The sequence below is a fragment of the Monodelphis domestica genome, chromosome 5 (assembly GCF_027887165.1).
Source record: "Monodelphis domestica isolate mMonDom1 chromosome 5, mMonDom1.pri, whole genome shotgun sequence".
Lineage (NCBI taxonomy): Eukaryota > Metazoa > Chordata > Mammalia > Didelphimorphia > Didelphidae > Monodelphis > Monodelphis domestica.
In genome coordinates this window covers 207,094,710-207,116,758 of record NC_077231.1, presented here as the reverse complement: position 1 = coordinate 207,116,758, position 22,049 = coordinate 207,094,710, and the positions used below count along the sequence as shown (strand labels likewise).

General features: G+C 33.9%; 1 protein-coding gene across 5 annotated transcripts in view; it reads right to left on the bottom strand.

The window, feature by feature from the left end:
- LRGUK (leucine rich repeats and guanylate kinase domain containing) overlaps window positions 1–22,049 on the bottom strand; it is a 143,410-nt gene that overhangs the window by 116,304 nt on the left and 5,057 nt on the right. For 4 of the 5 annotated variants that reach the window (XM_056799715.1, XM_056799712.1, XM_056799714.1 and 1 more), the window contains exons 2-6: window positions 21,377–21,484; window positions 16,295–16,376; window positions 11,114–11,214; window positions 8,440–8,521; window positions 2,878–3,002 (exon numbers count right to left, since the gene is read on the bottom strand). In XM_056799715.1, coding sequence (XP_056655693.1) covers window positions 2,878–3,002; window positions 8,440–8,521; window positions 11,114–11,214; window positions 16,295–16,376; window positions 21,377–21,484 — 498 coding nt within the window. Of the gene's footprint in view, window positions 1–2,877; window positions 3,003–8,439; window positions 8,522–11,113; window positions 11,215–16,294; window positions 16,377–21,376; window positions 21,485–22,049 lie in introns of those variants that run through there. The other variant, XM_056799713.1, reaches the window with a different exon arrangement.

Here is a 22,049-nt window from a genome sequence, read left to right as displayed (position 1 = left end):
ATCCCCAACTAGAATAATTTCTGGATAATGCCATTAATATGTCATAGCCAAACCCCAGAATAATGCCAACAAAGCTCTATTACAATGCTATTGCAAATCAAAGGGTAGGCAGTAATTTTAACTAACTACTCTTATTAAATCTCATTCACTTAGTGTACTGGAACCAGTTGAAGATGTTTACTGGGCTCTGCATACAATTGGACAGCTTAATCACAGAACAAATAAAATAATTCTCCATACCTCCAGAGCTCTTAGTTGGTTTCTGCTAGTTATAAGAAGTTCTTTTTTTTTCTAGGCCATACATGTATTATCATGCAAAACACACTTCCATATGGATCATTATTATAAGAGCACACTCATACAAACTGAAACCCCCAAATAAAACCAAAGACACACTGATGTGAAAGATAGGATGCTTTGATTTGTGTCTGACTCCAACAGTATAAGAAGAAATTCTTAAGAAATAATACATCAGGGACACCTAGATGGCTCAGTGGATAGAGTGCCAGTCCTGGAGATGGGAGGTCCTGGGATCAAACCCTTCCTAGATGTGTAATTCTGGGCAAGTCACTTAACTCCCATTGCCTAGCTCTTAATTACTTTTGTCTTGGAACCAACACTTAGTATTGATTCTAAGATAGAAGGTAAGGGCTAAAAAGAAAGAAATAAAACATCAATATGTCCTAGCTGTGTGACCCTGGACAAGTCATCTAATCCCAACTGCCTAGCCTTTACTGCTCTTCTGCCTTCGAAATAATACTTAATATTGATTCTAAAACATGAGGTAAGGGTTTGTTTGTTTGTTTAAAGACTGCACCAAGATATAAATTATAAAAAGGCAGGCTGTTTCCTAAAAATGAAATGAAATAAAAAATACATATAAGCTCCACTACTCTGAATAAGAAAAATAGGTTTTACTTAAGGTAAACTGAATTTTAAAGTTTGGAATTCATTGTCATTTCTTGAGATGAATTTACATTTCGGTTTACAGTGAAAGCTGGTGCCAGAATTAATCATTGCTTTTGTTAATGAATGTTTTTCTTTATCCTTCCTATTAATCATAAAAATAAATCCTTTATAATGGGGTTTAAAATGAAGTAATTGGTGGTTTAAATTGGCAAGGAAATTAAGCAAACATAAAGTCTAGAATAGTTGCATAATTCCATTTTAGTCAGATAATGAAAAAATGGAAAAGAAAATCTATCCTCAAATGCTTCAAAGAAAACCAAAAGATATCATATTCCATATGTTTTCACAAACTGATCTTTGTGGTAGGAAAGGGCAATTTATCTAATCTCTTCTTGAGAAAAGATAGAATGAATATGCTGCTTTTACTAAAGGATATTTAAGAAAAAAGTTGTCAGTTTGGATTATTTAGTGTTTGGAACTCACTTTGAATCTGATAGTGCCATGAGTATTCTTAATAATGGATTTAATTCTTATCCCCTTTAGCACTCCCACATATCATCCTTGAGTCATACCACTTCAAGTTAATGGGACCTTGAAGCATATGTGCCCCTATAGAAAGAATATGATCCTCCAAGTAATAAAAATCCATTGTAAAAGTGACTGATAATACTCCAACTTATTGTCTTTCTAGAGATATTTCTATTTATCACCTAAATTTTCACTTAACGAAGTGAGTTCATTAATATGGTGGAGCAGATGGAATATGTGACCTGAAGTCAGGAGAATTGGACCTTGATCTCTTTAATCAACTTACTGTGTAGCCTCAGGGAAATTATCATATCTCTCTGTGCTTAAATTGCACCATCTATAATCTGATTCCAGTACTTTGCACCAGCCTCCCTCACTGTATAGTATGGGGAATCTCAAAAGAGCATTTTCAACTCTTTGAAAGAAGAATAAAGCCAATATTGTTTTCTCGGTGTTAAATAAAATAAGAACATAAAACTTCACAAAATTAAAGACACAAATAATATAAAATTTCATTTAAAAAACCAATTTCAACCAATCTCCTTCCTCAACAAAACATTCACCTAAGATATGAAAAGGAAATAAATTTCGTCAGCTTGAAATTCCCTGTCATGCTGTCCATCCTTGGGTTGCTGTAGTAAAGAATAGTGGAACAAAAACAAGGAGAAGAAGGAGAAATCAGGGACTTGTATAATCTAAAAATTAGATCATTATTCCCCAAGTAATTGGCAAGAGTTATTTCAGAAGCACTCTTTGTGTAAAAATCGTGCAGGTTTTTCCCCTATAAAAAGATTTTTATTTATGTTGGGCCAAATCATTTAACCTCTCTCAGTCTCAGTTTCCTCATTTGTAAAATGAAGGAGATAATTTAAATGGCCTTTTAGAAAAACTACCTTACTTTCTGTTTTAGAATCAATACTGTGTATTGGTTCCAAGACAGAAGAGCTAAGTAATCGGCATTGTGACTTGCCCAGGGTCACACAGTTAGAGAGTGTCTGAGACCAGATTTTAACCTTGGTCCTGCCGACTCCAGACCTGACACTTTATCCTCTGTGACACTTAGCTGCTCTGCAACTGTAGTACTTATTTATATGTTACTGGTGTCTTTAAACAATTCATTTTTTAAAAATATTTTTGGAAGTTTTTGTGAATGCCATTTTCCCAATATAGAAATGCCCAACATGTTTTAAAAATTAATTTAGAATATTTGGACACTAAACTAGCTCATCTTTATTTGCCATATGATAAATATGCAAAAATGATACCACCTATGCAAAAGGACACATTATTTTTTTAAAAAGCTAAATAAAACATTGTTTTCCCAGTGAACCAATTACGATTTTAACAAAATCTTAAAATCCTAAGAAACCAACATCCAAACACTCAATTATTTATTTATTTTAATATTTTTTAGAAAGAACAAGAATGTTATAGACTCACCAGACAGAGTATTTTGATTGGTAACTTGCCAAAGCCCTCCATTTTAGTGATTTTGTTGTGTGCCAAGCTAAGGTGACTCAGAGCACTACAATTTGTTAGTCCTTTGATCTCCTTTATCTCATTATCTATACATCAGAAGCTATATTTAAGGAAAATATTTTAAAAGTCTTATGAAAAAAGAAAGTCAACATTAAGTTGTCTTCATAGGAATTATTGAAAAATTTTAAATAGAGAATAGATGAATTCCTTGAGAAGTATATTTTAAAGAGTAAAAATAACTAGCATTTAGTAGAATACAGATTTTGAATTGTCAGCTACATTTATATTAAAATATGATTTGTTTAATTAGAAGTGAAAGAAATATCTCAATAACATATAGCTGCCTTCCTGGCAATAGATTTTCCCTTGGTTAATCTAATAATCTATTTGAGGATGTTATGTGCTTTCCCAAAGGACCTCTGAGCTCGAGAGGTCTTACCATATAGTTTACTTCTAGATGAACTTAGTTACAACTGATACAGAAGGTGCTACTTTCAATCTTCTTGGTGAGACAGTAAGATTTTTTCCTGCTTTTGTATCCTTTGAAGGAGTATTAAAAGTTCTGATTAAAGATGATACAAAGGTCAACCTTCCATTAAGGAACAATCCAACTTCTCCCTCTTTGACTAGCTAGCCCCTTTGCCTTCACTTTTTAAAGGTGCTCAGGTCTCCTCTTTAAAAAATGGAAACAAAGCCTTCACCTAATCTCAGATATAATCTTACTTCCCTACCTCTTTCTTTCCCTATTACTGCTCTCAAAAAAGTTGTCAGTATTATAAAGATGATATTAGAAATTAAGTCTTGTTATATTAGTTTAGAGATAAGAAGTAAAGAAGCTGGCTTGAGAAAGAATTGGAGTTTGAAGCAGATTTGAGAAAGAATGTCAGTTTCAAATGTTGACTGTGTGTGTGGTAGGGGTAACAGTTTTTTTCTGTGGCAGTTGGTCTCTGGCAGTTACACTCTCTCATAGTTATGGGAGCAGGTGACATCTTTTCTCTCACTCCTCACTGTCTGAAGTAGAAGGAAAGGTGGGGAAAAACCTGAAAGAGCTAAGTGATTTTCCTTTTCCAACTTGGGAAACACTAGTGAATGTATATTGCTGTTTCATAAATTGTTTCCTTATCTGAGAAGACCAAAGAAAGACGTGGTCTTTGATTTGGACTCTGAATCTGTTAAGGCTCAGAGTTCTAACTTGGTTCTTGCTGAGGCTTAGCTAGCTAGCTTTTGTTATTTTTATAAATTGGAGACAAAGTTAAGAATCATATACTTTGTATTAGGGTAATAGTGTTTAGTTTATTGTAGAATAGTGAAAATTTGCCTTAGTCAGATCAGGAAGGATCAGTGTAGCCTGTGGAAACAGGAGAAGCAGTTCCTTGTGGAACCAGGGAGTTTTATTTGGGTGGAGTACCAATATCTTAAGAGTTAGAAATCCTTTTTTATCCTTATATTTTCAATAAATAGTTCATTTTTTGCCTATTATTTTTATGCTATCCACTAATTCCATTTTCTCACACCCCCCCCCCACTTCTTATAAACTTTTTTTATTCCACTTTTCCATCACTTTATTGAAATTTCTCATTAGGAGATCATCTCTTCATGTCTAAGTACCTTTTCTCTGTAATTCTTTGTCCTTAACCTCACTTTAACACATTTCAGTTTTGACTATTCATACCTTCAAACTCTCCATCCTTTCTGGTCTTGTAGTTTCTTTATTAGTCCCTTACCTCTCTGAGATCTCTTATGTCTCTTTGGCTACATCTTCTTTCTCCATCTACCTTCTAATCCTAAACCTCTTCTCATTATTGTAAACTTTACATTTCTTAAGGTAAGTTTATTTTTTCCCCTTCCCCAAACCAGCTATCCTTCCCAGACTTCCTATTTCTATTTTCTTAGTTACCTAAATTCTGAGCATTATAGTCATCCCTTGATTCTTCCTCTGCTTCCCTTTATCTAGTCAGTCACCAAGTGCTGGCAGTTCTCTTCCACTGAGATGTCTCGTGTTCCTTTTTCTCATTCCACTCACATTGACCATACTCTAGTGCATTGTTATAATCTCACTCATACATTATTATTCTCCAGGTGTCTAATCCACATTACATATCACCACTACCTACTTCCCTAAAACACCACTTAGTTCAAGTTACTCCCAAAGCTTCAGTGCCTTTCAATATATGAAGTCCCAGCTTATTAATCAGACAATGAAGGTTTTCTGCAATCTGTTCCCATCCCATTACTCTATAACAGAAATTCTCCATTCCTAGTTACACTAATGCACTGTTGGTGGAATTTTGAATACTTCAACCATTCTGCAGAATAATTTGGAATTAAACCCAAAAGACTATAAAACTGGGTATATCTTTTGACCTGACATTATTACATCTGTATACCAAAGAGACCAAAGAAAAAGGAAAAGGATCTATATGAACACAAATATTTATAGCAACTCTTTTTATGGTGGCAAAGAATTGAGGGGATGCTCAGTAATTGGGGAATGCTTGTATAAGCTGTGGTATATGATTGTGATGGGATACTATTGTGCTATAAGATGACATGAGGGATGATTTTAGAAAAACCTGGGAAGATTTATATTGAATTGATTAAAAGTAAAGTGAACCACTAGATCATTGTACACAGTAACAGCAATGGTATAATAATGATCAACTATGAAAGACTTAATCTAATCAATTCAATGAGACAATTCCAAAGGACCCATGATAAAAAATGCTGTCCATCTTCAGAGAGGACCAATGAAATTTGAAGGGTAGGTTGAAACATATGTTCTTAATTTTTAAGATTTTTCTTGCAATCTGGAATTGTGCCAGAGTTATAAAACTGTGAATCAACTTAGACTTAACAACACAACTATTGGTCCACTTTCTCAAGATGGCCATGAGAAAAGAAAAAGAACCTATATCTTCTAAAATATTTATAGTAGCTCTCTTTGTGGTGGCAAAGACCTAGGAATTGAGGGGATGCATATCAATTGGGGAATAGTTGAACAGGGTATGGCATACAATCATGATGGGATACTACTGAGCTGTAAAAAATGATGAGCACAGTAATTTTTTTAAATGGAAAGACTACATGAAATTATGAAAAGTGAAATGAATAAAACCAAGGGAACATTATAGACAACTACATAATTAATGTCTGAAAAATAACTTGGGGATGTCTATCTCCAGAAATAGAAACACAAAAGACATAGCATATATGTTTCATTAGTGTGGGGAGATGAGAGAGAAAGGGAGATACTGGGGAGTTTTAATACAACCAAGAACAAATAAAAATTTTTAAAAAGAAATTCTGAAAAGAAATTGAAAACCTTCAACACAAACAAAATTAATGCACCTAGAATAAGAAGGGAAGCAATTGAATGGGAAAGAATCTTTGCATTAAATTTCTCTAATAAGAATTTGGTAATATTGATACAACTAACATACACACATATATACATATATACATATGTCTATCAGATTCTATTATGTGTTATCAAACTACTACTAACCATTTGAAAAATGCTCTAAATCACTAATAAGAAGACAATAAATCAAAATAACCCTGGGATTTCACATCACATTCTGAATATTGGGAAATATGATAAATAATGGGAATAGTAAATGTTAGAGTGTTTGTAGGAAGATGGGCACACTTACGCACTTCTGGCAGAGCTGTGACTCAGTATAAACATTTTGAAAAGCAATTTGGGAGCAGCTAGGTGGCTCAGTGCCTGGAGATAGGATATCAAACCTGGAGATGAGAGGTTCTACGTTCAAATTTAGCCTCACTTTCTACCTGTGTGATCCTGGGTAAGTCATTTAAACCCCATTGTCTAGCCCTTACTGCTCTTCTGCCTTGGAACCAATATTTAGTATCAGTTCTAAGGGAGAAGGTAAGGGATTTTTTAAAAGTAACTTGGAATAATGCAAATAAAGTGACTAAAATTTCCATACTCACTAACCCCAAGATTTCATTCCTAGGATTATACCCCAACGAGGTCTTAAGGAGAAAGTACCCATATACATCAAAATATTCATGTCAGGACACTGATGGTAGTTAAAAATTAAAAACAAAGTAGATGTCCATAAACTAAGAAATAGTGATGGAATATTTCTGGACTCTAAGAAAGAATGTGATAAATATAGAGAAATATATAAAGATCTACTTAAAATGGTGCAAAGCCAAGAAAGTAGAGTGAAGAAAATATGTACAATGACTGCAACAATGTAAACAAAAAACACAACCACATAAAGAGGGGGAATGTTGTAAAATTATAAAGAACAAGCATGCCTCTAAAGATTTATACAAGACCAAACCCACCCTTTTGCAGATGTGAGAGGCCCATAAGAGTGATATAATACATGTATTTTCAGACTCATTTTATATAATGATCAATAATGTTCATTCAAAAATTCTTTTTCTTATCTTTAAAAAGAAAAAAAAATCTCTTTTTTTGCAACATGGCTAATATGGAAATGTGTTTTGCATGATTTCATATATGTATATATAAATAATTGACAGGGAGAAATTTCTAAACTAAATTTTTTTTTAAAAATATGAATGTTAAAAATAAATAAAGTTTTAAAAAAGGAAAATCTCTGTTCCTATTAGGCTGGTCTCAAATTCATTAAACATTTATCAAGTCCCTTCTGTCTATAGACTAATTTTCTAGGACCTAGATGAAGTACAAGTTTTATATAAAGGACAATTCTTAATTTCATCAAAATTCCAGCAAGAGGGGAACATGTCATAAATATAGGTGACTCTAATACACAGTATATCACTGCAAGTCCATCAGAGAGGTACAAAACATTAAGTGGTTTAGTGTGCTTGGAGTATAGAATAAAAGGAGGAAAGAGATAATGTGAGATATAACTGGAAAGGTAAAGCACACCAGACTGTGAAGGATAAGGGAGGTTGAACTTTATTTCTGAAGAAATAGAGAGCCACTCAGGAAATATGAGGAAAGGAGAAACCTGACAAGTCCTATGCATATAGAAGACTGGTCTGATAGTGATACAAGGGATGGATTAAAGGGGTACAAAATGGAGTCAAAGAAATTAATTAGAAATATTTTGCATTATTAATTCAGACAGGCAGTAACTAGAGACTAGGCAGGTGACAAATGGTATTGCAGCAAAAAAATTGTTTAAATCCATATTTTCACAGAAAATATTAATTTAAAAGGTAGCGCATGTGTAGTTGAATTTGTCCCTAGAAACTAAGGAAATTACAATTAGTTCAAAACATAGCTTCCAATCCTGTAGCAGAAACAAAAATAAACATCAGAAATGTGATTCACAACTTTCCTAATATTATTTTCATAAGCCTTGATCAAACTTTTATTCTTTAATAAGTATACCTTCTTTTAAATTTCTATTTTTAAAAACAAATGTTCTAATAAGCTGAAATACTATTTCTATTTCTTTAGAAAATTTTTGTTGAGTGTAACAAAGGTATAGAAAAATTAGCAAATTTGATGAATCTATTATACAATATATTCCCTTTATCCAGGCCAAAGGATACGATCCAGTATAAGTCTAGTAAGCCCTTTGTACCTAAACAAATCATTCATTTCAGGAATTTTGTTGAATGAAAAATCCACCTTCTGGAAAGAAAAAGAGAACACTTTGTTATAAGTTGTTATAAGTTGCTTATCTTTTCACCTTATTTATAATAGCAAAGCATAAGAAAAATATATTTACTTGAAGAATAAACAGGAATGATTTTATTTAGATTAAATGACAGTATGTAGATACATTTTATTAATCTTTATCAATATTAAAAGGGAAATTTTATTAATGATAAATCCTTGATCCTAAAGCTGTATAATCATCTCATAATGACCTCTGTCTCTTTCATCTTTTTACTAATCCAAAGAACTTATCTTTACCATGGAGTTCTGAACACTGACACAGGTAATATTATTATACACAACCAATTCAGATTGCTCTATTGACCACCTCAGTGTCTGACATTTATATTAAACTTTTTTATTCACCCTTCAGGATTCTCCTTCCTTCTTTTCCTATTTTGCATCACTTATATCATTTTTTCTAAATGTCCCTAAATTCTATTCATTTAATTTATATGAATATCTTGATTTTCTTTTTTTTTTGCCCCTTTCTCGGTCTCAATTTGTCCAGATATTGAAGATGAGAAGAATCTTGCTTTATCAATTCCTTAAGATACATCCCTTCTACTTTATAACCTTTTCCTAACTATTTCAAGAAAATTCTGGAGATGATGTGTTCATTCCCAACTAAATGGCAAATGATTGACTAGAAAATACTACCTAATTCTCAGAGACTTTATTTCCCCTTAATTTATGTCATTGATTCTTTTATTCTCTATCTCTATGTGTCTATATTCAGCATATGTATTAAATGTACCTTTGTCAAAGATAGTACAGAGGTTTTAATGGGCATACTAGAACACTCTGATATGCATTAGAATTTAGCTGGAAGACTGAAAGATCATAGAAAGTAAGCCATCAAATGCAAATCAACAAATATTTCCTTAGTGTCTATTAGGTACATTCAAGACACTATGCTAGGCACTTTGGGGTACACAAAGAAGTACAAGATACCATTTCTAATCTTGAGATTGGACAAGCATAAAATAAATATGAAGAAAGGAGGACATACTTGGGAGGTGGAACCATGGGAACAAGCCACTGTCCTCATTTAGCAGGGTGATTGAGGACTATATGGGTAATTATCTGGCTATTCTTGGGGGAGAGTTCTCTGTAGAGCCCAGTGTTCTTAAGCTTGCTAATTTCCCTGAGATTTGGGGTTTTCATGGTGGTAGGACAGGGACTGAATATTTTGGGGGAAGAGACTAAGGTGGGTAACTTCATTGGATGTGATTTTAAGGAGGCTTCTAAAGGGATGAAGGGCATATTTCAGGATGAAGAAAGCCCTATCAGAGTCTGAGAGAACTGGTAATGGTGTCAACAATGGAGACTGAAAATTGCCTACTCAGAGTGACTATTAAGTGGTCTCTCCAGAGAGCCTAATGGTTCTATAGCGGAACATAATAAGGCTTAGTGGTATAGGGAAATAGCATTCTGATGCATTCATTATACAAAATCAAGCATTATTTTAAAAGAAAAATAACAAGACAGATAATAATTGAATGATTATTAAGTAAGAAGGAGGAAATCCATTGTGTTATTCTGCCATGGTATTGTAATATAAATGAATGCTGAAATAGAAGGAATTCAAAACAGATTTCCATGCTTTTGCAAGTCTTAGTAAAGAACTTTAGATCTAAAACTTAAATTTAATTTGTGTTACAAATGAAAATGTTAACCTGAGAAATAGATAGTAATGGGTTATGTTCATACCACACTTACATGAATGATTAGCCATACAAAGTTTAAGCATATGGAAATATTTTTCATTAAGAAATGGAGTAATGTGACAATGCTACTCATAAAATCTCCAATCTATTAAAGTTGTTTTATAAAATGCCTAATATACAGTTTATGCTTTGGGAATGCAAAAACACATTTAGGTATAAGTATAGGTTTAAAATGTTTATGTAATAATAATGACTAATACATATAACACTTTATAGCTTGGTAACCACTTTATATATATATATATATATACATATATATTATCTCATTTATTTACATACATTTATATGGAAATTCATCTAAAATAAATCATCACTAATTTTAAAAATCAAGTTATATGACAAGGGCAAGTTTGGAACTATTAGGAAAACTTTTATGCTATACAGGTTTTCTAGAATGCATTGCTGATATGCTATTGTTTCTGCTCTGATTTAAAAACATCTACTAATAATTAGTTCATAATTTCAGTGAAAGGAAGATAAAAGGAATTTTTTTTTCAGGAGTGTCTTAAATCATCCTGTTACCTTTTTGCAAACTTTTCTAAGAAGTAGTCAGGTGGCAGCTAGGCTATATTTTTATTTTTCCAAAATAAATAAAAAACACAATGTCCTATTTTCTCCTCTTACTTCAAAAGCCAATAGTCCTATTATCTACCTTTACTTACTTGTACAATTATATAAAGGCTGAACTCCAAAAATTTTCATTTGTTTTCCACTAAAATCTGAATCTCTCAAAGTAAATTCCTTATATCTCTTCAGTGCTGCTTACCTGTTTAATTTCATATGTAAATCTATTGGGGGTATTTATATATTTATTTAGCACAGTTATAATCTTTACCTTAAGATTCTTAGGTGGCTTGAAACCAAAAAATGTAGTCAACTCATTGTGAGAAGCACTGAGTTCTATGAGATAAGGCATGAAACTAACACAGGTCAACTCTAGGAAGAAAGAAAGAACACAAAATAAGCTAAACCGATGAAATAAGTAAAATTAGGATAAAGAAATTAACAACAGTATACATTAAAACTAAACATTTAAAAAAAATTTAATTGCGAGCATCCAAACTTTTGCATGATGCTTTGCCCTCCCAAACACGAATAATTCAAATATGTTTAAATATGTAAATTCTTCACAAAAGCCAATAATTTTAACATTCTCTTCCACCCAGCCTTTACCCAGAACTGTAAATAGCAAAAGGATTATTTTGGGTTTCACCTTCTCATCCCCTAAACTAGTTCAATAACTTACAGAGGTGCTAACAAGTAATGAAATACCTCAAAGAGAGAAAAGTAGGAGGAAGATGGAAGAGAAGTAATATTCCTGGATAACTTACCAGATAACCAGACCTTAAATAACTGAGTTAGATGACTACAGAAAGAATGGTAATTAACATAACCTCTGTATTTTAAATACATTTTTTTTATAAATATCTGACAATTAATCACTGAAACCTAAATCTTATTAATTCTACAGGATCACTTTAATAAATTTTATAATTCTACATTAGCATCTATTTTATTCAAATATTCATTTAAACTTTGTATTCAGTCAAAAGCCAGAATTTTGTGCCTTCATTCCAAAGAGACTATATTTTTTCCACTAGAGTCATTTATGAATTTTAATATATAAGGTATAAAATTTGATCATGAGAACATTCTCATCCTCATATATAACATCCAACTTAAATGTATGCAACATCACTGGCAACACAGTTTAGTGAAAAGAACAGTAGGAATCAAATAATATATATTCTAGTACCGGCTCACTAGGCATGGTTTTATGCTCTGATTTCCTCACATGGGCAAGTTCATAACTAATCAGTCAATTAAGCAAGAAGCACTTATTATTACTTATCATAGTATTTAGAACCTAAGGAAGAAACCTTTGAGATGATCAAATCCAAGCACCTGTTTTATAAAGAAGTTCTATGCAATAGAGCTGGAAATTGAACCTAAATACTTTCTCATTCTTTTCTTCTTCTATCTCTTCCTCCTCCCCTCTCATCATTACTATTATTGTTATCATTATTATTATTCCTGATTTGAGAAAGTTGGCTCTTGTAAATACTTGTAAAGAGGCCTTCTTAAGGTTCATGTTAATTAAGAAAAGGAAGAAGTACTTATCTCCTCTTAACATTAATGGAATGATTCAAAAAACTGAAGTATATAGGGGTAAGGGTAGATGTGAGTAAGTAGCATAAGGTATAAGAAGACTGGAAAAGTATGAAAGGATAAGTTATGAAAGTCCATGAAGGTCAGTGAGGGAATTTTATATTTAATCCTGGACTTAATAGGGAACCACTAGATTTGGGGTGAGTGGTGGGTGGAGGTGACATGGTTATACCTGAGCTTTAGGAAGATCATTTTGACATCTGAATATAGGATAGATTAAAGTGAGGGGAGACTTATGGTAGAGAGAAGGCTATTGCAATAGTCTAGATATTAGGTGACAAAGGTCTGCACTGTGGTGGTGCAGGGACGACAGGGAGAAGCTTGTATGAAAAATGTTAAGAAGGCAACATCAACAAGTTTCCCCAACAGATTGGATATGGAGAATGAGAGAGTGAGGAGCTGAAGATGATACTTAGCTTTCACATCTGGGGTGACTAGATGGATGGAAAAGCCTTCAACAGTAAGAGGAAGTTAGGAAGATGGGAGAGCTTGTGGGGAAAGATAATGAGTTCAATTTTGGATACCCTTAGTTTAAGATATTTCCAAGATAACCAGTTTGAAATATGGCATGGAAAGTGAAAGAAAGAGAAGAGGAATCCAGGATAGAGTCCTAGAGGACACCTACCATTAATGGGTATGATCTGGATAAAGAACCAGAAAAAACAGGATGAGGAATGATCTGTTAGAAAAGGAGAACCAAGAGAGAGTGATATCACAAAAACCTAGAGAGAAGAAAGTATCAAGGAAAAGGTGTCTGACAGTATCAAAAGTTTCAAAAAATTCAAGGATGAAGACTGATAAAAGGTCATTAGATTTGGCAATTAAAACATCATTAGTAACTTTGAAGAGAGGATTTTTTTTTCTGGCTAAGTAAAACTGTTGGAAGCCAGACTATAGAGTTATGACACTGAGAGAAAAGAAAGTAGAGCCACCTATTATAGATAGTCTTCTTAAGAAGATAAGCCACAAAAGGGAGGAGAAATATTGCATATTAGCTAGTAGGGATGGAGGAATCAAGTGAAAGATTTTTTAAGATAAGGGAAATGTGCAGCAATAAGGAAGCAACCAGTAGAACGAAAGATTGAAGCTAAGTGAGAGAGTGGGGATAATAAAGATGACAATCCATTAAAGATAAGATGGAATAGGATTTTTTGTATATGTTATGGGGGTTTATTTGCCTTGGCGAGGAGGATTACCTTATTATTTGAGATAGGATGAAAGAGAAGATAATGACAGAAGACAAGTGGGTGATATAAGATAAGGAAGAAAGGAGGAGGCAAATGGCTTCAATGTCTTTAGAAAAATATGATTTAAAAAATAGGAGGTCTAATTTCTAGGCTCAGATCTACTATTTTATGGCTATGTAAGCATCAGCAAATTACTTGATTTAGTTTCATAAACTATAATTCAAGCATTCAGGTTTAGGTGATTATTATATTGCTACAAGCTAAGTTCTATGAAGCTTAATAATTCCCAAACTCAATTAGCTAAAGGAAAAAGCTTCTAATGGTTTTATGAACCTGGACATATTATTCAACCTCTTCTATACTGTTTCTCCATCTATAAACTGAAAGAATTGGATTACATATTGTTAGGGCTCCTTGAAATTCTAATTCTATGATCCTATTACTTCCCTCAATACAAAAATAGATTTCTCATCTCTATGTGTATACCAAGAGACACCGATTCATTAAAAATTTCAGAAGCTATGGCTACTTGAAAATAGTTATCATCATTTTGTTTCAAGGTTATATAATGAAGAACTTTAAGCATCAACTTAAAGGTATCTTCTGACACTCTAATAATAGAGTAAATGTCATAAAAATCCCTTCAAATGCTTTTAAAAAATACACAATATGCCTATCTGAAGACTTTTTTTTGCTTTGTTTCAAAATGGAATATTGAACCATAAATCATGCCTAAAGCCTACCTTACTACTCCTCAGTAGTATGAACAAATGAATAAATGAATGAATGCAGTGTTTAATAAGTGCTTCCTATGGGTAAGGCACTGAATTTAGGCAATAAGTATAGAAACAGAAAAAAGAGGTAATTCTTGCTCTCAAGGAGCTCATGTTCTAATGAGGGGAAAACACATGTGGGAGGTTTCCACTGCAAGTCAGATAGAAAGGTCTGATGGTCTTTGGAGTGCAGATCGTTATATGCCAAATCTGGTTAAAATTCACCAGTTCCTTCACAAATTGCCATGGATAAAAAGAGGCCAATTTGAGATCATCTATAATATGTTCTCATTAAAATATTTCAAATAAAGTAAGTCTTAAGGAAAAATCCAAAGGAAGTCAGAAGAGGTTCTTAATCAATGAAAAGAGATTGTGTCAATTATAGAAAAACAACAGAAGTCAGAAAGAGAATCTGTGAAATCAAATAAGCCCAAAACAAGAAAGAAGCAAGTTTTCCATCATCAAAATAAGAAATGGTTAGTGAAGGAACTATGTTAATATTCCTTAAAAGGAAAAAGTGAGAGGCAATGCATTTGTAGACAGAGATAGCCTCATAGTCAAGAAGATTTACATCTGATTTCTACCTCTGAAGGTATGACCATGCTTAGTTATTTAATCTTAGAGCCCTATGTAATATTCTAAAATTACATATTATAGAAGAGCTACTGATCTGCATCAGTGAGCTGTTTCCTATCTCCATTCCAATGAAATCTAAAGTCTAAACAAGGATGAATGTAATCTATTTTAGAACTACTAGGGAGAAAGTCTTCTGTTGAAGTTCTATACCAGTGCCTTATTAGAAGTGCTTGAAGACTTTATCATCAGGGTGTTGTCATCCCTGAAGATGCTACAAAGCTAGAAAAGCTTCAGGTATGGCCTAAGGAAGGGATATTTGTCTCTTATCCAAATATCAGCCTTCTAAGGTCTAAAGGCTCCTTGCCATGTTGGTGGGGTGATGATGATGACTTCTAGTCACAGCAATTAAGAAGCAGAGATCAGTGATATACATTGATCATAGAATTACAAATTATGAGAGTTGGAAGAGACTTCAGAGGTCACCTAGTCCAACCCATTAAAAGTATAAGGAAGGAAAAAGATAAGGAATGTAAAGGATGAAAGCCTAGATAAAGGATAGTTATCAACTATAATGCTAGAATGATCAATAAGAAAGGGCTTAGGGGGAGGAGAAAGGAAGGAAGAAGAGGAGGAGAAAAGAGGAATAGGAAAAGGAGAACTTGAAGTTCATTTTAACAAAATGAAAAGTGTAGCACAATATGCTTTTTATACATGCACATGCATACATAAATACAAACATGTACATGAAAGAAAAAAGAAAAAAGTTAAAGATGAAGTTGAAAAAATAACAATGAACAGGGAAGGGAGTAATTTACACACATACACATTAAAAATTTTTTTGAGTTTCTAGTGTTCAAATAATAACATTAGATATAGTCATTCAGTAAGAAGATGGAAATATGAAAGAACAAATTAAGATAGAGTGCCATCAAGGATAAAGAAAACATAAAAGGAATGCATAATCTTTATCAAAGATTAAAGAAAAGTAGGAAATAAAAACAGAATGCTTAAACCCTGGAGCATAATCAACCCCATTAAAGAAGATAATGCTTCAAAATATTTCACCAGAATCTCTGATAATTGGGTAAACACAACTCTGCAATATCACAAATATACCACAGTATTATCTTTTTTTGTAGATTTGTGCCTTTTACTTTTGATATGAAGGTAGAGAAACCATGTGGGAATTGGTTCATGCCAGCATCACTAAAATCAACTTTTAAGGTATTAACTACAAATTACCTCAAACCATTTTAATTCTCTATAGCTCATTGGTCTAGGCAGGAATTGACTAGAATAATTGTTACATACCATTAATTTTATTATGTGAAAGTTCCAACTTCTCTAGGTGAACATATCCACAAAGAATGTTAACATCTATTAAGTCAGCATTCTGAGGGAAAAAAAGTAAAAAGCCTTTAATTTCATTTTCGTATGATAGTCTCCTTAGAATACAAGGGAAGAAGAGATGCCACAAAGTAATCAGGAATACTTTTCAACTGGGTGTTAAAAGCTAAACACAAAATTCTAATGAGAAATAAAATGTGTATTCAGGACAGAATCTCTTACTAATACAAGACTCCCAAAAGAAGAAAAGCAACATTCAAATAATCACAGAAGAAAAGGACTGCTAACTGAATAGGAACAAAAAATCGTGAAGGATTGTTGGCAAAGGAACAGTCATTCTTTTCTAGTAAAGTCAGCTAAAGCAACTATACATCAGGCAAATTTCTATTGTTGTTCAGTTGTTTTCAATAATTCATGACCCCATTTGGGGTTTTCTTGGAAAATCACTGGCCACTTCCTTGTCTAGCTCATTGGAAAGATAAGGAAACTGAGGTAAACAGGGTTCAGTGATTTGCCCACATCACACAGCTAGTAAGTGTTGGTGAGCCCATTTGAACTTGGGTCTTCAGGCTGCAGGGCCTGTGCTCTGGGCTTTTTACCCACTAACTGACCAGACAAGTTCTTAGCATAAAACAAATGGAAGCAACAAGCCACAATGTAGAGTTAGGGTAATAGAAATAGTAAAGCCCAAACTTTATTATTGTGATCTGACCAAGCAAGCCTTCTCTTTCTTCTCTGCACAGGAGATGTCATCTTTTGTACCCTTTACTTTTCAGGGGCTGTACCTCATGCCTAGAACGCACTGCCCCCTGACCTCAGAGGCCTTCTCTTCCTTTAAGATGCCATCCACAGAAAAGGTACCCCAATACTATTGCTCTCCCAAACTTTTTGGCATTTAGCTACTTTGTTTCTATTTGTATTTATTATTTTTATGTGTATGCGGTATACCTGTCTTAGACTCAATGCTAATATTGTTTCTAAAGCAGAAAAGTGGTAAGGGCTAGGCAATGTGGGTTAAGTGACTTGCCCAGGGTCACACAGCTATAATGTGTCTGAGGCCAGATTTGAACCCAGGACCACTCATCTCCAGGCCTGGCTTTCTCTTCACTGAGCCACCTAGGGGACCGTGTGTGTGTGTGTGTGTGTGTGTGTGTGTGTGTGTGTGTGTGTGTGTTTTATACATATGTATTTTGTAAATTCCTCATTAGAATGTAAGCTCATTGGGTATAAGATAATTTCATTCTTTCTGCTCATATCCCCACTGTCTAGCACATTGCCTGGCATGGAGTTTTTGGGGGTTAGTTTCAGCTTTTTTTCAGTCTTGTTTGACTCTTTGGGATCCCATTTGAGGTTTTTTGTTGTTGTTGTTTTTCTTTTTTGCAAAGATACTAGAACAGTTTGCATTTCCTTGAGGAAACTTAAGCAAATGGGGTTAACTACCTTGCCCAGGTGACTTGCCTAAGGTCATATAGGGAGTATCTGAGGTTGAATATAAACTCACAAAGAAGAGTCTTTCTAATTCCAAGCCTAGCACTGGATCCACTGTGAAGGTGCATGTGAAAGACATGCTGATGGATTTTATGCCTCACCAAGATATAATTCACACTGCAGGCTACTTATCCAGTGTTCCTTCGAAAGCACTATTCCGTATGTTATTGCACTTGATCCAGTCATCCTATGAACTAGGCAAGGCACAGGCATTATTTTTCCCATGATTGGGTGGGATAGAAGAAAGATCCCTGGTCCAAGCTGGAGACCTGGGCTCCAACTCCATCTGGGACACAAATCCATTTAATGCCACAAATCATTTAATCTCACTGGCCCTCAGGGTCATCTATAAAAGGCATTGAAGTTCTAAGTAGTCTTCTAATTCTAAGACCCATGACCAACACCTTTCCTACTTCCAAGAGGTAATCAGGGAAGAATTCAGTTCCTTGGAACAGGCTACTCAGAGGAGACATGGGAATCAGGAGATCCTGGATAGGATGGTAGATGTGGCCAAAGAAATAAATCTAAGTAGTATTAAGAAGAATGTTCAAATACAAGAAGAATGCTGAGAAGGTATCTCTCTCACATACTTCTTTGCAGAGGTGGGAGGACAATGAGTTCAGGACAAAGTACATATTGTTAGCTTTCTGAGGGCAGGTACTGTTTTTTGCCTCTTTTTGTCTTCCCTGGCACTTAGCCCAGTGCCTGGGAACCAATAGGTGCATATTGATTGATTAATATTTTTGGACTTCTGACATATGTTGATCAATTTTGCTGAACCTTTTCTCATTTTTCTTTCTTTCTTTTTTTGTATTTTAAAAATATTATTTTGGGGGCAGCTAGATAGAGCAATGGGATTGGAGTACAGGAGAACCTGGGTTCAAATTAAGCCCTCAAACACTTGCTAGCTGTGTGACTCTGAGGAAGTCACTTAACCCTGATTGTCTAGCCCTTGATGTTCTTTTGTCTTAGAATTGATACTAAGAGGGAAGGTAAGAAAAGAAGAAAGAAAGAAAGAAAGAAAGAAAGAAAGAAAGAAAGAAAGAAAGAAAGAAAGAAAGAAAGAAAGAAAGAAAGAAAGAAAGAAGAAAGAAAGAAAGAAAGAAAGAAAGAAAGAAAGAAAGAAAGAAAGAAAGAAAGAAAGAAAGAAGGGAAGGGAGGAAGGAAGAAGAAAGAAAGAAAGAAAGAAAGAAAGAAAGAAAGAAAGAAAGAAAGAAAGAAAGAAAAGAAAGAAAGAAAGAAAGAAAGAAAGAAGAAGAAAGAAAGAAGAAAGAAAGAAAGAAAGAAAGAAAGAAAGGGAAGGGAGGAAGGAAGGAAGGAGGGAGGGAGGAGGGAGGGAAGAAGGAAGGAAGGAAGGAAGAAGGAAGGAAGGAAGGAAGGAAGGAAGGAAGGAAGGAGGAGGGAGGGAGGGAGGGAGGGAGGGAGGGAAGGAAGGAGAAGGAAGGAAGGAAGGAAGGAAGGAAGGAAGGAAGGAAGGAAGGAAGGAAGGAAGGAAGGAAGGAAGGAAGGAAGGAAGGAAGGAAGGAAGAATACTCTCATAGATATATTCTTGTTATATTCTTATGTTTCCTTAGAAGGGGAGGAAATTTTGCTGATATTAAAAAAAAGAGATCAACATATATCTACTTTTTAAAATACTCATTTAAAAGGGGATAAAACAGCTGAATGAGATCTACTAAAGAAGCCAAACAAAGAAAAGATAGAAAATTAAGACAGACTAGGTCACTTTTGGTAAAATAAGTTTTCTCAAGCTGAAAAAAGATATAAAGGACTGTTTTTTACAAATCAATTTCAGTTGAGCACCAAATATAGAAATAGGATATTGGTTGAAAGGAGTTTGAGAATGGCTTCTAAAATTCTTTTATCACCTCAATGCCTAATCTAGTGCTATGCACACCTAGAGGAATCAATACATGCTATTCATTGATTCATTTTTAAATGCTTTAAAGTAAAAATGAAAATACATGCAAGCCTTGATATAATGTTGTCATCAAAAGACTTGCCATGATAACCACTTGTAGATGAATCTGCCTTTTATTGCTACATTAACTAACTCTTCTAAAATGATGTCTAAGATAGAATAACCTTAGAATGGGTTCCATTATATAACAGAATCAGAGTGCTATGTTAATGTCCCAGCATATTCTGCACATAAACACGATTTAGAAAATAAAGTATCCCAGGATTTAAAGCTATAAGGGACCATAGAGGTCACATGCCTCAATTTCTTTATTTTACAGATTTGTAAACTAAGATCCAGAACAATAGAAGTCTCGATATAAGCAGTGAGTCAGAACTGGATTCATTCATTTATCTTATCTATCTATCTATCTATCTATCTATCTATCTATCTATCTATCTATCTATCTATTCATTGTTTGTTTGTTCATTTATTTATTGCTACTGGATCTCTCTATCTTGCCTAGGCTGAAAATGCAGCCACCACTTGCCAGTTCAACACCAATACAGATCACCATAGAAGATTTAACTTGTTCCTTTTTTTCCAACTTGGTTCAGTTAGCTCTTCATTATGCTGTTTGGTGATCTCTTGATTCTGGGAATTTCTCTTATTGCTGCCAGACTTAGTGCAGACTTTCAATCAACTTTAACCTTACACCGACTTGAAACTCTTTAGTTCCAGCAATCCAACAGCCTCAACTAGAGACTACAGGTATGCTCCAGCACATCTAGCCAGAGCTCGGATTCGGACACAAATTGCTCACAAAATTCAGTGCTTTTCCCACTAAGTCATCCTGTTTTCATTTAAAAATTTTTTTTAACATTTTATAATATTCTGAAACAAAAGGTTAAAATATTTTCCCAGGATATTAATTTAATTTGAACAGAAACTTGAAGTACTCTATTATTGTTCATTTCTTATTTTATAGGATTAGATGAAATTCTGTATAATAAATTTAAATATGGGTGATATTCAAAAGCTAAAGATTATTAAATAACCAAAAAAAATTTCTTTATAAAATTGTATTTTTGTAGTATTTTTTTTTCATAGAAAGGTGGATCACCTTGACATAACCAATTCAAAATACAAAATGCCTGCTTTCATTTGGATTAAGAGATACATTTAGGCCATAGAATCATAATTTTCTTGAGTTGGAATTATGTAACATTGCTCTTGGCCTGTTACTGTTGGGTTAGGTGATCCCCACGTTGCTATGCCAGTAGCAAGTGCTGGGAATCAAGTGATGCATGTCAGATTGTCTGATACTGCATAACTAAACTGTATCAGCTGGAGTGTCTCTCAGTTTCCAGCCTTAAGAGAAGGAAGGTCTAGAGTTATTTGGCTTGTGAAAGCAATACTAGTAAAGGAACTTGGGGGTTTGATAACCAAACATGGTAGAAATTCCCTAAAGTCTGACATCGATATGAGCAGCTGTTAAACATTGATTCCCTCCAAAATTAAATGGTTTGGGACTTGAGGTAGCTTCTGGTCTTCTCTAAATCAATGAGCAACAAAGACAATTTAAGAAACCAGTAGGTTTAGAGTCAGTGTACCAAATTTCTGAACAGTGATGATAACTGGAATTCTGTTATACTCACTGGTAATGACAGATGGAGGTAGACTTGTTCAGTACCAGGACCTGAGCGGCCCAATTTACAGAGTGCTTCAGCCACAGCTTCTTCTCTAAGTACTCCATCAAATTCATTCTAAAAAAATAAATAAATAAATAAAGAAGTCATAAAGATGTATTATGAAAAGAAATAGTGCTTACCTAGTCATACTCTGCACCTATGTTATATGTCCAGGAGAAAGTGCCAAAATTGTACCAGTTCATAAGAAAATTTTGTCACTTCACTCTTATTTGAAGGCAAGATGAATACTAAGTGCAATTCACATAGACTAATGAAATCACTATCTTGATTGTCCTAGAATTTGTAAATAATGACTGGTTTCAAACATGTATTAGTTACATCTAGCTAAAGACATATCTGGCATTTTTGCTGAAGAAAAGAGGTTCTAATATACATATTTCACTTGTTTTGTACACATTTCCCAAAATATTATTAGATTGGAATATGTTTTGTTTAGACGATAGTGTAGTAGTCCAAAAGTATCATGGATCAGCCAATAATTTGCCAATTATTACCCAATCCCTGGTCCTAGAGATGACAAATAAGCTTGTCCTGTAGCAACACAATACTCAGTAAGATTTAAGAACCTTATACTATGTGCCAGCACAATATAAGTATAGGGCCCCTACAATTCACTGGG